This window comes from Merops nubicus, unplaced genomic scaffold (assembly GCF_000691845.1).
Source record: "Merops nubicus isolate BGI_N331 unplaced genomic scaffold, ASM69184v1 scaffold10070, whole genome shotgun sequence".
NCBI classification, from domain to species: Eukaryota; Metazoa; Chordata; class Aves; order Coraciiformes; family Meropidae; genus Merops; species Merops nubicus.
In genome coordinates, this window is record NW_008584821.1 from 21,251 (window position 1) to 37,393 (window position 16,143).

Sequence of the window (16,143 nt, forward strand, 5' to 3'; positions counted from 1 at the left end):
TATAAAACCTTGCAATGGACCATTATGAGATATGGTGCATCAGGATCATTTCTCAGAGGTGGTTGAAGTCAAGCAAGTAAATAGTGTATAAAAGCAACTGGGCATTTGCATGGGCATGGGGCATGTCCAGATGTGCTGCAGCAGTTATGCTGCCTGGCCACTGGTTTGGCATGGAAATGTCAGCACAGGACCTGGCCTTGCTGAGTTATGTGCCTCTGACTTGCTGGGGTCAAGGCATCAGCTGCTGCTGCTCCCTCCTTGCTCTCTCACCACCAGCAGCCTTGCAGTGCTTGGGCCCAGGGAGTACAGCAAAACTGGGGGTTTTTTGCTGCTGTGGTGCTGATCTCACACACGGCCTGTTGCAGCACTCTGCACCTGAGTCCAGCCTGGGGAAAAAAGACCACTCTTTCTTTCCTCCTAGGACTGTATGTGCTAGGGATGCAGAAAACCAGATACCCCAGATCTGGGGTCTCTGCCAGCTCTCCCTTCAGGCTGACAGAGGGTCCTACTGCAAGAGTACATTCTCCAGTTGTTATTTCATTAGCATATGTTTTATAGCATCGTAATGTCAAGTGCTATTTTTGGCTATGACTTCACACCAATGCCTTTGGAAAGCCACACAACACAAGGAGCAGGAGGGAGGAAACAATCCAGATGATCTGTCTTTATAACTTGAGCATGTGGGAAGCATCATCCTCTCAGCCTCCATGGACATGCTATCTAGTCATCAAGAAGTGATTCATTCTCTGAGCTTTGACTAGATGGCCACGTCCTCCCGACCAAGGCCTGAAAGGGAAATGAGCCTGATGAGCTAGAAACGGTGCTCGGAGGCAGAGGGTGCTCTGGTTAGTTTGGAGCAGGAGATGGCAAAATGACTGTGGAGGAATGGGTGGAGGGGTGAAGGTTGTCAAAGAGACAGGTTAGTGTTTCTTCTGGTTCAGGAGGACAGATCAGACAATGTGTTGTGGAGGAAATGGGTGACAGGTGGAACTGCCAGCCCTACAAAACAAATAGAAATATGAAGGCCCTGGGTAAAATCAGACTGAGAACTGAAGATAGCTCCAGTCTCATTTGCAGAGGCTGGCAGTGCTGCTAGATCATGGCAGACACACTCTGAGCTCCGGGTTGGTGAGCACAGAATGGAAAACTGAACGTGCAACAGACATGGGACAAGGAGAGGAGCCATAGTCCGGGACTGGCTTTTGGGTTGTCCCTTTGCACTGTGTGAGCAGAAAGGATGGGTAGACTCTCAATGACACCAACCCATCTACGAAGTCACTGTTGCTGCCTACATATATGCAATAGGAATAAAATATAAAAAGAATGAAACCCAAAGCAGAAAAGCCCCTGTCCTGCTGAGTGCAGGTTTTTCTGGAAGTAACAGTCTCTCCTGATCTATTTTTTTGTTGCATACTGCTGCAAAATATATCCTGCAATAAGTGAAGTGGCCTTTTGCAGACAGGATTTGTTTATGCATTTCCCAGCAGTCAGTCATGGCCAGCAATAGCACACCTAAGAAGTGCTTCTGAAAGCAAAGACCTGCATCCAGGGCTGCTGGGTCCCAGAGAGTGAAGCAGGCTCCCAAATCTGCTGCCTTCTGCTGCCTCCAGTGACAGCCTTGACTGAAGGAGCTGGAGGTTGTGGGTTCCAACCTTCCCAGGCTGAGAGGGACCTGGGTTGTGCTCTCTTCACTCTCAGCAGGTGATTTTCTGCAAGGCTCCTGTGCAGATTATAGTCCTTCCTATGGTCCTTCTGCCAGTCACTGGCATTTGAGGTCAGGAGAAGGAAATTTCACCCTGAAAACATGTTTCTCCCTTTACCCTCTTCTGCCCTTCTACTGGTGGAGTAAGGCAGTGGGAAGTGCTCTCTCCTCCTCTCTGGGCGTGAGATCAGCCCACAGACCAAAGCTCTCCTGCAAGCTTTTAGTGCAAATACACTGTGGGCAGCGGAAAGGGTAAAAGCATTATGTATGTCAGTAAGCATGGCGTCCAGAGCCTCCTGCAATGGACAGCCTGGGGGAAGGATGTTGGGATGGATGCCAGTCTGGCTGGGTTACCATTTACAAAGTCAATAGCTGGTGACTGATAGGCTGGTGCTGTGTGATATTAGTTTTCTGATCTTGGAAATGGGAATTCTTGCCTTGTGTCTTCAATGCCACCATGTGGCAAATGTAAGACAACAACAACTGTGTACAAAACCTCACATTTGCTGTAGGAGGTGGATATATGGGAGGCTGAGCAGCCTCATCAGGCTTTGGGTTTTTGCTTGGACAAAATTCAGTCCTAGGGATGAGTGTATTTGTGTGTGTTTTATTGCTGAACCAGAATGAAAGCTCTAAGTAGAAAACAAAAAGGAGATCAGCAGTTCAACCATTACAACTCACAACTGATTGTTAATATTTGTAAACCCTCACACATAAACAGCATGAATAACAAACCTCAGTATATGGTAGTAACAAACAAACTGTAGGAAAGGGAAATTATCAATGTTTTGCAGTAATTTACCTGCCCTGCAGTGTCATAAAGTCCCAGTAAGTGTTGTTGTCCTCCCACAGTCACAGTTACTGGAAGAAAGAACAAGAGAGGTTGTTTATGCAGAAACCAGTGGCTTCATTTCTATGTCTTTTAATCCTAAAATGCCAATAGACCCTTGTGCAAGACACATCAACACGTGCCTTACAATGTGCATCCTCAACCAAGCACATCTTTTCAACCCAAATTGAAGGCAACCTAAAGTCACAGCAAAACCAAATCCTTTATGCCAAGCTCTTATTTCTTTATAGACAGCCAAGAATGATGAGCTGCTCACACTGCAGCTGAAGGACCCAGAGATTGAAGGACTTCTGTCTCTGCAGCCATCAGCTGACCCCCATGAGCTGCTAGGATTGGAAAGCACAGAATTGCTGCCTCCCCACCATGAGCATTGGGGTAGTTTTGCTGTGGATCATTGAGAGGAGTTTTTTGTTTTTTTTTTTTTTTTTTCTGTTATTTTAATTCTTCCAGGTTGTGAAACGATGAAGCACTCAGCAGTGGCTGATGTCTGGGTGTCAGTGGAGATGTGTTGCCTCTTGTGCAGTCTGTCCTGACCTGTGTCATGCAATCACAGGTCAAGTGGTAGTGCTTGATATGTGGGGCTCTGTAATGGATGCTTCAAAGGGCAGGGAGAAAGAGGAGCACTAATATTTACCAGGATGCTCAACAGATTCTGTTGCAAATGAAGAAAAGCAGTTTAGTCTGCTGCTCACACTCAGCACGTTTACCCCTTTCGTAGAATTCGCTTTGAACTTCATTTTGAGCCCATTGACACTGATGAAAATGTTTTCTCATTGCCTTTGGATGAACCTTGTTATTAGCTGATCTCTGTAATCAGTGTTATTTTGTATAAAGGTTATGAGCTGTGTTAATGGTATTCAGTTAACCAGTTCACCAGCTTAAATTGTTACTACTCAGCTGGGAGGATGGGGGGAATCCAGTTCCACCCATTAACCACTAGGAAAACTTTCCTGCTCAGAACAATGGTATTCTCATGGCCCATGGACTATTATGTTTTTTGAGCATGAGGGTGAATGGGATGGGCTTAGAGCTATGGCTAGGGTAGGGTGGTAGCTAAGCCTGGTGTCCATCAGCTGGTCACAACTTCCAATTAATAAGTGCCGGGAAAGATTAATAGTTATTTTTGGCAAAGAGGAAGCTTGAAAATATCACATAGGTTTCTGCTGAGTTGTTTGTTTTTTTTTTGTTTTTTTTTTTTAAGAGAGAAAAGTTTTGTAGGAGAAAAGCCCCTACCATTCCATAGAAGCTGAGCACTCCTGCAATGTCCTGATCGAAATCTCTTAGACCTGAAGTCTCTATCAGCGTGGCTGGACAGACTGATTATTCAGCAGCTTTACTTGCTTGCAAAGTGACATGGTAATTTTACCAGCATATAAACAGAACAGAACTGACATCCTGAAAGTACAAAGGCTCAGTGAGGACCAGGCTTGCTGATGAGAGCAGGACAGGCTGCAGTCACCTGCTGCTGGGGCTGCCTTGTGATGTGCAGGGGAAAAAGGAGATAAGGAAGGGGCTGAGAGCACTCCTCAGTTCAGGAGAGAGCTCGTACACAGTGCAGCTCCCAGGGGAACTCAAAATGGGGCTAGCTATGGAGCATGGGTCAGCCCAGGGAATAGGCACCAGGGTGGGGAGATGGATGCCCGTGCAGACAGGAGACAGCCCAGATGCCTTATCTCCTCTTCTTTAACCTGACTTAAAATAATTTGAACCAAACCTTCCCAGAGCCCTGGCTTTGAACTTTTTGTGGTGTAAAAAAGTCCCAGCAGAGGTACGAACTGTATAAATGCACTGCCAATAGACCTGCTGTTCTTAGGTCCCTTCTGGGCAGCAGTGGTGCCGCAGGTCCTGCACAGCTTACCAGAGGCAGCCGGGGAGATGTGTGGTTTTCTCCAGTTGCAACCTTGGCCAGCCTTTGGTCTGCCCTGGTCCCAAGAAGTGCAGGAGCCAGAGCCGTTCTGCTGCCTTCACTCTGCTCGAGGAGCAGCTGTGGGAAGATGTGCCCTTCAGCTGAAGGGCATTTTCCAGCCGGGGTGCATTGGCCACGCAGTGCTCGGCTGGCTGAGGTGGTGTTCAGGACTGCGTCCCAACATCAGTTGCGCTGGCAGTCCCTGGTTGGAATTGTGTGGAGTCTGCTGAGCACCTCCAAAGTGGGATGCTCATAGGGCAGCTCTGTGGCCATGGGGCACATGGAGGTGTCGGTGATCTGGTGAGCTGGATGAGTATGAGGAGATGTTTGCCATGTGTTAGTACTGATAGTTATCCATCGCCACCTCTCATGCTGGCTCACCCTGAGTGCAGGCAAACTGAGCTGTGTCCTGCTTGCAAAGATCAGCTCAGATCTTTGGTATTTTAAAAACTTAAAAGTCACGCTGAAATATACCTTGTCCAGGCTCAGGCTGCTGTGAAGCTTTGCTGACCCATCTCTTGATGGCATCTGGCTGACAGAGCTACACTGGCAAAAAGCCCTGGTGCAGACAGAATGTGCTGCCTTGTTCCAGTAGTTAATATGGTTTGGAGATAAGCTGTTTGGACAGAGGTTCCAGTCTGTCTCCAGTGTGCTATTCTTTGCCAGAAGGATATGCTGCAACAGCTCCTAAACTATTATCTGTCCTCTGTGGTCCATTAAGTCATGGTGGATATTTTGCAACAGGTCTGTGGAGCCACACACATGAACCATTATTGATGGTTTGTGCCGTTCAGTTTGGCTCTTGATGACCTCTGGGAAATGCTCAGGGGGAATAGAGAGGTTGGTGGTGTCCTACTGTTACTCTTCACACACACAAGGGATAACAAGTGCAAGGGCTTTTGGAAAAGTACATCCTGAGTCTACTCAGCTTGCACGTCACATTTTAATTCTCCTTATAACTACCTGCCTCTTCTGGGTCCTGCTGTGAATTCCTGTGTGGAACCAGTCACGTGTTTGTTCTCTTTCTTTTTTTTGCCTCACTTCTTTCCCCTCTTATCCCTTTTCCTTATCAAAATTTATATTTTCTTTCTTCTTGCTTATTGTTCTAATCTGTCTTATCATCAGAAGATATCCTTCCTGTCCACATCTCCTCTCTAAGTTTACAGCAACAGTCCTAGAAAAACTGTCTTGTTGGTTAAACTTCAGCAACAAGCAAATGTCTGTCTTTGGATTGCTGGCTCTGAATACAGTGGAGACCAAACGGCTCACACTGGCAATTCAAATGATCACTACCTCTTGAAACAACAATGCCTAGATTAATGTATTGGTGCTGAAATTTAGACCACTCTATCATGCAGGCAAAACAGATGTCAAAATAAATGGCTTTTGCCTGTGATCATGGTATCTTAATGCTAGGAGTTTATCAGCCCGCCTCTGTCAGGCAGAAGGCTGTTCAGGGTGTCCACTTGGTGGGTTGTATTTCTATAGGCTGAGATTGCTCTGTTAGATTTGTAGGCCTTGTTTTACCTTTATCTCAGTTTACTTTTGCTTCCCCTGTCACTATCTTTTCCTGCTCTCTCAGTGGCAAAGCCTATGGGAAGCCAAGGTGGAATTCCTTCCCAGTCACTGGGGTGATGCAGGCTCCTGTACAGGCTTGTGAACTTGGCTTTATGAGCAGTCTTGGAGTAACAAGATAAATATGAACTCTCCTTGCCATTTACTGTCTACATTTCTATACTGATTAAGCACAGAAATGGCATGGCCTTTGACAGCAAGTGCAGTGGAGACTGCAATAAACTGTGGCTGAATACTTGCACTGTCCTGGTTCTCATTTTGCTCCAGTCTTGGCTGCACTGGATGATATGACAGGGCAGACATTGTCCTCCTTTCACTAGGTGGTTTTAACCAAGTGCAGGATGTGTAAAACACTGCTTTTAGAATGTTAGTTAGATCATTAGCTGGGTATTTCTTGGTGGAGTTTGAATAACTGAGTCACCTCAAGGGCTTTTTCATAGGTCTGTGTGCATGGGGGATTGCTAATGGGCTTTAACACAGAGCTTGGAAACTTGCTGTCCCACCCAAAGGCCACAGCAGAAAGGCAAGGTGCTAGGTAGTTATAGCTGGCTGGATTTGGTGTGTCCACCATGTCGCCTGAGCTGGGAGCTCCGTTTTTAAATAAGCATTTTTGTGTTCCTGTGGACAATAAGACAGTTTTTGTTGATGTTCTAGTTGCCCAGGTTGCCCCAGATACATCTGTCAATGGCCAATCACTGCCAGACTCTTCTGATGTGTTTCATTTGATCAGAACAAAACCCTGGCAACTTTGTGGGACTGAACTGCACCTATGGAACAGTCCTTCAGCCACAGAAAAGCAATGTTTGTGGTCTGCACTGAGAGAAAGGGGATGTAAATTGCTTGCTGCCTTTCCAGAATATCCTTTTTAAAAAATAATTATGTTAATTTTTTTTTTTTTACCTTGGCAGGTTGGACCAGATGATGCTTGAGGTCCCTTCCAACCTGGCAATCCGTGATTCTGTTTTTGATTACTAGTGCAAGGCAACATGTCAGTCTTTGGTATGACACCGAACTAGGATGCAGTATTTCAGATGGGCCTAGTTGTGGTACAAGAGAGAGGATGTGCACATCAGGGGAATTTTTCCATGCTTGTGAAGAAGAGCTTGCAGAACCAAATGGCTATGAAACCACTAGCCAGACTATACACAATAGCTTGGGCAATGTCTGATGTGATACCACGTCGGAGAAATCATCTTCTAGTGCCAACAAAGGTCCAGCTGCTCTGGAGAAAGGTGCCGAGAGACTGAGAAAAATTTTTTCCAGTTTCTAGCTGAACAACTTTTTCAGTTGTAGAGTGAAATATTTTGCTTTAACTTGGAGCACCCTAATCACGCCCAGGACAATTTGGAAAGGGGAAGGATTCAAATTCACAAAAGGGACATAGACATTATTGGCAAAACAATAGGTGAACTGCTCCATACTCAGTGGCAGGGACTGGAACTACAGCGTCACCTTGGAGGACCAGGGCAGCTCCCAGGGAGATGAGAACTGAATATCCTTCTCAGTTCTTGCAATAAATGAAGCTGATAATCCTTCTTCCTTGTGAAAATGCCCTAAGTCTGCCACAATGCCGACCTATAAAATCAGAACATTTTCAACAATGCCAGAACAATTAGTTCCCAGTTTCCTCCATGTTCTTTACCAGAATTATAGCCAAGTCATTAATACAAAGAATAGAATCTACCCGCAATTATCAGGGGGGTTTTATAGTGTTTTTTAATTTTATTTTCCTCAGCATAGATTTGAGGTTTAAGCTGAACTCCTCACAAGGAGACACAAGTCAGTGATTTCCCCAGGAGGTTTCACTTCCTCTCTGATAATCATATTTGCAATGCATGACTCAAGTCCAGACCGTATCTTCAAGAGCAAATGCATTGTCTGTGGACTCCAATGAATGCCAGAGTGTCTCAGGGACCTCAAGTTCCTTCCTCCAGCACCTTTCAGGGTGATTTCTGTGAAGTGAAGTTATCAATGTACTCAATGTGATGGGTTCTCCAGCAGCTGATAGCCCCAAGAAGACTAACAATATGTTTGCTTGCTGGGTAACATTTTCCTTCCTTCCTGAATGTAGTTTTTTGAAAGTTTTTGTAGTGAAATGGGAATCTTCCTCCTCTTCACAGATGCCTTCTGCTCTCTGGGGCTTATCCCAGACAGGACAGGTGTGCATTTTCAGGAGTTTGTATGAAGAAGAGTAATTTTAAAAATCTTGTTTATAAATTGTATTTGTACTGCATAGCTCCTCAATAGGAGTCTCTGTGGCTGGAATGTGAGGATCCCTGTTGCGTTGCAACTAGGGGCTGAAACTCAAACATGTCTAAAAGTCATTTAAGTCTCTAATTCCTTTTGGTTCCCGTAACAGGCATCTAAGTAACTGAATTGAAACTATATATCCCAGGCTTTAAGATAAAACAGGTGTGAATATTCAATAGGAAAACAAATTAAATGTGGGCAGTGCATTTTTGTAGCATCTTCTAAGTGCTTTGTGTGCATTTATGAGTGCAAATATATAACCCTATTTTGGGTCATATTTATGTTCAGAAATATGTTTCTTTGGCTGATCCAGGTGAAGAAAATAGATGTAGGGCTGCCAGGGATTAATCTTTCACATGCTGCTTTGATTTTGGTTGGGTCATTGCCTGGGGAACTTTGTTTTAGCTGCTGTGGACCACTGCTGCAGCTGCAGCCACCAAAGGAAGCAGGTCAAAAAAAAAAGAGTAAGAAAAGTCTTAATGACATGTGCCCATCAGTGAGGTCTGGAATGACAATCACCTCAGCTAGGCTCTAAATGACTGTCACTTCAGCTAGAAGGTTATCCTTGCAGTGTTCCTCCTTGGAAATATTCCCTTTGCTTTGACTGAATGCAGTGATACAACATTTTGTGGAAAACCCATCTAGGGCAGATAAGAGCTAGTGTTATAAGACCCTTGGCTAACCCAGCATCTGCTGTTGCCCCATGACTCAAGTCTGGGCTGTTCTTCCCTTCTACATGTGAGGGTTGTCTCTAGAAATTTGATGTCACATATTTCCCCATTTCCTCCTTCATGGCAAAAAAAAAAATATTGATTACAGCCAAATTGATTTTCTACATCAGACTTATCCTGCAGCTTAACTATATTCTTCCTGAAAGAAAAATCAAAAGCATGCTCTTTTGCCCTGTAATTGGCCTAAATACCATACTTTAGATGTAAATTCTACTAAATGCCTTTCTTTAATTGCTCCTGTAATCATCTACCACAAGCTCATAGAGGCCTCTGAGAGCCAACATTTTTCAAAGGAAGGGCTCTGAGCAAAGCTCACCATTTTTTGTCACCTCATCAATGGATGAGATCCATGTTCTGCTGAGCAAATACTTTTGCCAATCTGATATTTACAATATCTGAAGAAACATTTCCAGTCTGTTCCCTATGGTGGGAGCACAGAGAGGCCTTCGGGGCCAGGATTCAGCTGATTTCACTCAGTGTAGCTCTTGGTCTAATGAGGTGGTGAGGAATTCACTGCTTTGTCTTTAGGCCACAGATATTTAATGATTTTAAAGCCTGATAGGACTCATAGCATCATTTATTCTGCTCTAAATAGCTTATCTAGTGTCTTCCTACAAGGCATGTTTTCTTGTTCTTGTAGCTCTCATTCTTGTAGCTCTTTTCCAAATTCTTTTTCAAGCAGTAGCTAGTACTAGACAGTGTGGTCTAGCAATGGTTTCATTAACGATCTAACCAGAGGTAGCATGACTTTCCTATTTCTACCTGTCAGCCCTCAATGGCTGATCTAAAGCTCTCATTGGTTGGTTATTCTCATTATTTAATGAGTCTTGCAGTTCTTTATGCTTTTCTTAAGCCCAAAGTCAAGTCATTCTTTGCTTTTGTATTTGTAAGTCTTTTTATTACATTCTTTTTAACTCTGTTGTTGTGTGGAGAATCTGGAGACTGTAACTCAAATGCCTGCTGAAAGCATCTCGCAAAAGGGGAGGCAAATAGCCATGCTCCTGCAATGCTCTTGTGGCATGGAAGCTAATGGTGAAGGCTTGTGGAAGTCTGGGACTGACTATGCAGAGACTAGCTTGATCAGCAGGACATTTCAGATAATTTGGGAAGCAGCAGAGACGCAATATCTAAACACTTTCCTTTCCAGACATCTCTCCACTGCCTATAGGGATTGCTCTTCACCTTGCACTCCTATTTCATACGTGGGGGAATGGGTACCCCTGTCCCTCTGCCTTGTCCATACCAGTTTGAGGATCCCTGTAGAACTGATGGGAATAATGCCCACCTCCAACTCACATTGTGGCCACTTTGGAGAAGCAGGCTGACATCAGACAACAGCTCTGTTGTCCCATTCTGCAACAGGAGTAGATTTATCTAGACAGTGTCAACCCACAGGAAGATTTGTGACTTGCTCTACATAGTTTTTTAGCATCATGAGAGGAAAAAAGCCACAGCTTTTCACAGCTGGGTATTTGCTGTGCAGAGGCAGCAAACAGAAGTGATGTACCTGTCCACCCATCACTTTATTCAGACAGCTGATAGGAAACACTAGAAATCTTTCAAAATGTATTGAGGTGTCAGACCTCAGTGTTGTCCAGCTTACATGGCAAAGAACAGAGAAGCAGTAGAGGTGGATTAGGAAGATCAAGCAGAATGAATCTGGTCCAGAAATGGATGAAAGAGCATGGAAATTCCCCAAGCTTTCAGAACAAAAACAACACTAAAACATCAGCCAGCTTCTTCCCAGTCCAGGACATTACTTATTTATAGACAGCATGAATGAAGTTGATTTATCGGAATCAGTGACCTCATTGCTTGTAAAATCAGTGCTGGAGGATTTCCCCCACATCTCAGAGAGTTATTGCTGTGTTAATCAATCCTTGAACAAATTCAGCTTCACCGATAGCAGAGCCCAAGGAACCCTGGGGTCTCTAGGAGGAAAGCTGTGCCCAGTTTCTCCATTAATCCGGTCCTGAGGGAGCCCTCCGGACCTCGCTGTTGTGAAAAGCTGTGCTAGATGGAAAAGGCCAACGTGATTATAGTGCCTGGGGAATTGAAGAACAATTGACATTGTGTCTCAGGGAGTGTTTTGTTAGATTTCATTCTGTTGTAAATAGAGGGCTGTGCACTGTGGCAGACTGGGAGGTGCTTCCTGAGTATTTCAGCTCACTGTGCACCATCAGCACTCCCCAAGGAAGGCAGTTCTCCTAAGTCAGAAACTGGTAATAACTGCCTAGGTAAATGCAATGAATTTGTAGGCAAATAGACTGATGTGTGCATTTAAATGATACTCTAATTGAGCATCTTTTTACTTTTTATTAAAAGCAATAGCACTAAATCCAACCAAATGCTAGACAGAGGAACAAATGTAACATTAAGTAGTATAGATAGATAGAACTTGAACATAGTATTGAAAATATTGTGATTGTTCCTAAACAATGAAGAATATTAGACATCTTCTTATGCCCCACAATGGAGGGGAAGCACCCTTCCTGAGATCATGTGATTTTTTTGTGGCATTGGATGAATGAAAGAACAAAAATTTGGCTGTAACTGCAGCGTGAGCCTTTCCAAATAATGAAGGGCAGAATGTAGATTACTATCTGTATCTATATTTTTAGCTCTTCTAAATATTTTTAAATCTTCCATCACCATAGCACAGTATCTAGGAATATACATTTATCTAGAGCTGGGCTCAAGTCAATAGAAGTGGCTGTAGATCTTTGAGATTATTAAAGAGTAACTGATAATTGGAGTAATCTTAGTATTTAAACTGTCTGTGCTGACCTGATCTGCAAAAGACCAGATGCTCTGGCATTTTCAGTTTATTTTAACACAGATAAAGTCAGTCAAGGTTCTTACAAACAGCTTTTAACTGAAACCCAATTATGAGATGAATGTATTTGGAATCTCCTAACAGTGATGCTGAGGTCATGGTAGGCAGATCAAGTATGAATTTTGCTCCAAGGAGAAAAAGAGGGAATAAAGGCAGCCTTTGACAGTTTGCCTAGTTCCCTTTTTCTGTCCGTGTAAGGCAACAAGTCATTCCTCTAACTGCAGCTGAGTGCTGGGAAAAAGACTATCTCCAAAGTTATGTTAAGCATCTGGTTATCAGGGAAACACGAGACTTGGTAAATGGCAAGTTTACCAAATGGAAGATTAGTGGCAAATTGAGGCGAATCTCACTCTAATGTGTTCAGGCAATCCACAGTATGTCACAAAATAACTCCAGGCCATGGGAAGACAAGGTTCTCTGTACTATTGAGGGGAATTAAGGCAGCTCTCTGCTACTTCTTCTCTTGAACTGCTCAAGGATCAGAGTTAGAGGTTTGTTTTTTAGTTAGAGAGAAGAAAGCAGCCTGGAGAGACAGTGCAGTGCTGCCTAACAGCAGTTTTACTCTAAGAGTATTGTGCTAAAAACTGGTGATCTGCCTTGGTCTGTGTTTGAAGGCAGTGGAAGCAGATAATGCTGATGGAAGGGCAGGAAATCTCTGCTCTGCAGTGGACAGGTTGTCCTCACTACAGGTTGGATCTTTACAAGATAGAGTAGCTGTATCACAGTGACCTATACTGGCAGAAGATCCTATACTCTGACCTTGACAGAGGGCACAGGTGCTTGGTGAGAAAGAGACTTCAGTAAAAGCATTTTAATAGTCAACAACTATGGCTTCAGTGGATTGAACCTTTTGAGGACTTTGAGGCTGACAAATGGGGAAGTTTTGTTTCTCATGCTCCTGAAGAGTTCCTGGCTAAGAGTGGCCGAGGGGCCTCTTGGGCAGATGGTCTGTGCTGGCCATTCTGGTTCTCAGTATCACCCCACATTAATCAGTGTTGGTAATTGTGGTAGACGTGGAACTAAGATGAACATATCCTGGATGCTGAGCTGGGACTGGGGAGAGATGTTACTCAGGCAGTGTTGTTAGTATTACAACTTGCAGCACACTGTGGCACATCCTACTGCTGCCACCAAACCCAACTACAGGGGAAAAATGGCATCTCTGTTTACCAGTGTCTTCAACAAAAAGAAGATAGAAAAGAATAAAAAAAATCTGTGAAATACACAGAAGGGGACAGGAGTGTGAGTTCTGTAAGAACCTAATATTAGGGGAAATATGATGGGTGTGCAGGAATACAAAGCAAGAAGCAGCCACTAGCTTGGCTGCCATCTGTGCCTGGGTTTCCTGTTCCTTACATTCAGGTTTCAGGCAAGCTGACCAAATCTGCCCTGAGATAGCTGTTGTACCTAATGCAGCCATGTGGCTAGTGATGGGCCAACGTGTTCTGGGTGCTGCATTTGGGCACAAGCATGTGGTGTACGTGTGTATGTGTCTCTGTGTGTCTCCCAGGCACTGCCACGTGCCTTTGAGCATGGCACCTGCGGTTGGACCTGCTCTCTGGCTCAGAGAGCAGAGCAGTTCCTCAGGCATCATTCCAGAGGTACAATAGCATAGCTTCAAATAGCATCTGATCCTCTGAGCTGTGATCCACTGGGGCAGAGGCTCATTTGGCACACTAAGCTGAATCTAGCTGTCTCCAGTGTGATGGCATGCTAAGGGAAGGGTGACAGTTCAGCATCATTAGGTTTGTTGAGACTCCAGTGCTTCTGTAGCTGCCATTTTACACACTCTCAGTCCTCTTTTGGGCAGGGGAAAGATTAAATGATGTTTTGAGACCCCTTCCAACACCAGTCTCACTGATGCTTTCTCTGCATCTTGTTTAATTTTGCCCGTAATGCTGACTTTTCCCATGCAAGTTTCCCTGTGAGGCATGGCTTGAAAGGGCTTCAAAACAAAGTACCTGCTCCTGAACGCAAGGAGGACCATGACCGAAACTCTGCTTTGCATTTCCCAGGAACAAAATTGGGCCAATTGTACTTAGCACCAGGACCAAACTTCAGCTGCTATTTACCCTGTAGCTTGTAGAGATGAGCCAAACATTTGTGCAACAGCTCAAAACCTAGATGACTTAGGAAGCAGAAATGTTAAACACTGTGAACAAAAATCTTGGAAATGCTTCAACTTTCTGATAAGAAAATCTTGGTCAGGATTTCTTTTTTTTCTTTTTCTTTTTTTTTCCCCCTTGGCTACTAGAAAGGTTTTAAATACTGTTAATGCTTTCTCTATGTCCTGCTGAGAAGCTTTCCACTTTCCTCTCCTGCACGGCAGCTGCTGCAGACAATGGAGTGATTGTAAAGCTGGAGAAGCAGCAGATGCAGATGGATGAAATGCCTGATCTTAACCCTCTGCGTGTTTGTGTGTGTGCACGTGGGAGAGGTGAGTGCAAATCTGAGCCTAGGATACCCTTATCCTTTATTCAAGCATGATTGCATCCATGTGAAGTGGAGCGTGATCCAGCCATCGCCATCTCAGAAGGGTACTTCCTACTACCAGGGATGATTTGATGACCTTTTCATGGTCTTGCAGGAGAGAAAGGGGCTTCACATTGGCTGCAGCCCAGCACTGGATGTACAGAAGAAGTGCTGAAGTGCCTGATTGAGCTGAGGCCAGAGAATTTTTTCCTTTGGTCTGAAAAAATAAATCCAAATTCCTGTATGGAGGTTAGAGCCGGACAGGAATTTTCAGCTAGAAAATGTGACTTCTACAGAATCAGAACTTTCCATGGGAAGCTGTGGCTTTCAACAGAAGAGTGCAGATGTTTCCACTGGGATAAATGAAGTGAAATGATGTGAACTAACTGACCCTGATCTGAATGGTTTCCTTTGTCAAGAAGACCTGAACTAGTTTATGGGAAGCAGTTTCCCTGCTGTAAAGGTAACATGTGTTGTGAGCAGTGACTCCTGCACCAGGAGGAGTAATCCTGAGGGGAATCCAGCCGTGCAGACCCAGGGTGCCAGGGAGGTACCATGGGCATGGTGGCAGCAAGTGGCTTGCTGGGTGATGGGCAGTGCAGCTTGGTTGGGGAGCAAAACACAAGCACCTGGATCTGGGTTGTCAGCTGCCATGGAGTGCTCTTCATGGTGGTGAAAATGAGGTTTAATATAGAGTCCAAAATGTTCAGGTAGTTGCCAATGCATCAAACCTAAGACTGGCATGGATAGGTAAGTGTGGCCAACACACTGCTTTAAAAGTTTTGAGGTGAAATTTGAGTTTTTCCAGCAGATTCATTAATTTATTTTTATCTGTAGAAAGTTTGCTTTTAGGAAAATACTCTTTTTAACCTTTCTTTCTTACGTACACAAAAAATTAATTCTGAAATATGTAGATTTTCCAAGTCACAGGAATTTGTGATGAGTTTCTACTCTAAACAAAGCTCTTTAAGCTTCTAACACTTAGGTTAGGATTAATGAATTTAAATTCTTTGTTAATCATTCCATGCTTGAATATAATTTTTGAATAAAGTCAAATGTTCTAATCCACCTGAATTTCCAGGAATATTTTGTACTCCCTGTTAGTTATAACTCCATTTAGACTGTATTTACTCTTGAAAAGATTTATTAGGTTTCATTCAAATTTTCCTCCACCTTCTGAACATCAGAGGCAGTTCTGCTGAGCTCAGAGGAATTACTGTTGGTTGGGAGAAACATCAATCATAATGTCTTGTAGCTGAGAAAACAAAGTGAACTAATTTTGAAACAAGTGGTGTATATATTGATGCAAATTATTGTTAAAATGTTTTGAGTTTAAAAGGAAATGGTCACATGCTGCAGAAGAGCAAAAATTTTATGATGAAATTATTGTTTTTATAACGTTTCCCTTTTTCCTTTAAGCAAGAAAGGAACATAGTCAGCAAAATACAGGATAGAAGCAGATACATCTATTACAAAACCAAAATATTGGCCAATATGAAATTCGACATCTCTGCAAATTAGGCTTTCATCTGGCAGAAATATTCTTCATTTTCCACCTAGTTTGATTTAATGCTGTATTTGCCTAATTGTTGACTGAATTACACAGCTGTTAAAAGAGGCATTCTGAGAGACCATTTTAAACATCATGCCTGGGAAATTTTCTATTTCACAATGTTCTCCTGAGAGCTGAGCAGTTCATTCCCCCTTGTTTTTGGGAGCTTTAATCTGTATTAGAAAATGTTGACACACTTTTTCAGCTACATGAAAGTGTCACTAATGGGGATCACATCTGACTTCAGAGGAAAGGGACTTTAAAGAAAA

At 43.7% G+C, this 16,143-nt stretch overlaps 1 protein-coding gene across 1 annotated transcript in view; it reads right to left on the reverse strand.

Moving 5' to 3' along the window:
• Window positions 1–16,143, reverse strand: part of RHOJ (ras homolog family member J) — a 53,385-nt gene that overhangs the window by 5,950 nt on the left and 31,292 nt on the right. The window contains exon 2 of the mRNA XM_008945463.1: window positions 2,505–2,563. Coding sequence (XP_008943711.1) covers window positions 2,505–2,563 — 59 coding nt within the window. The remainder of the gene's footprint in view (window positions 1–2,504; window positions 2,564–16,143) is intronic.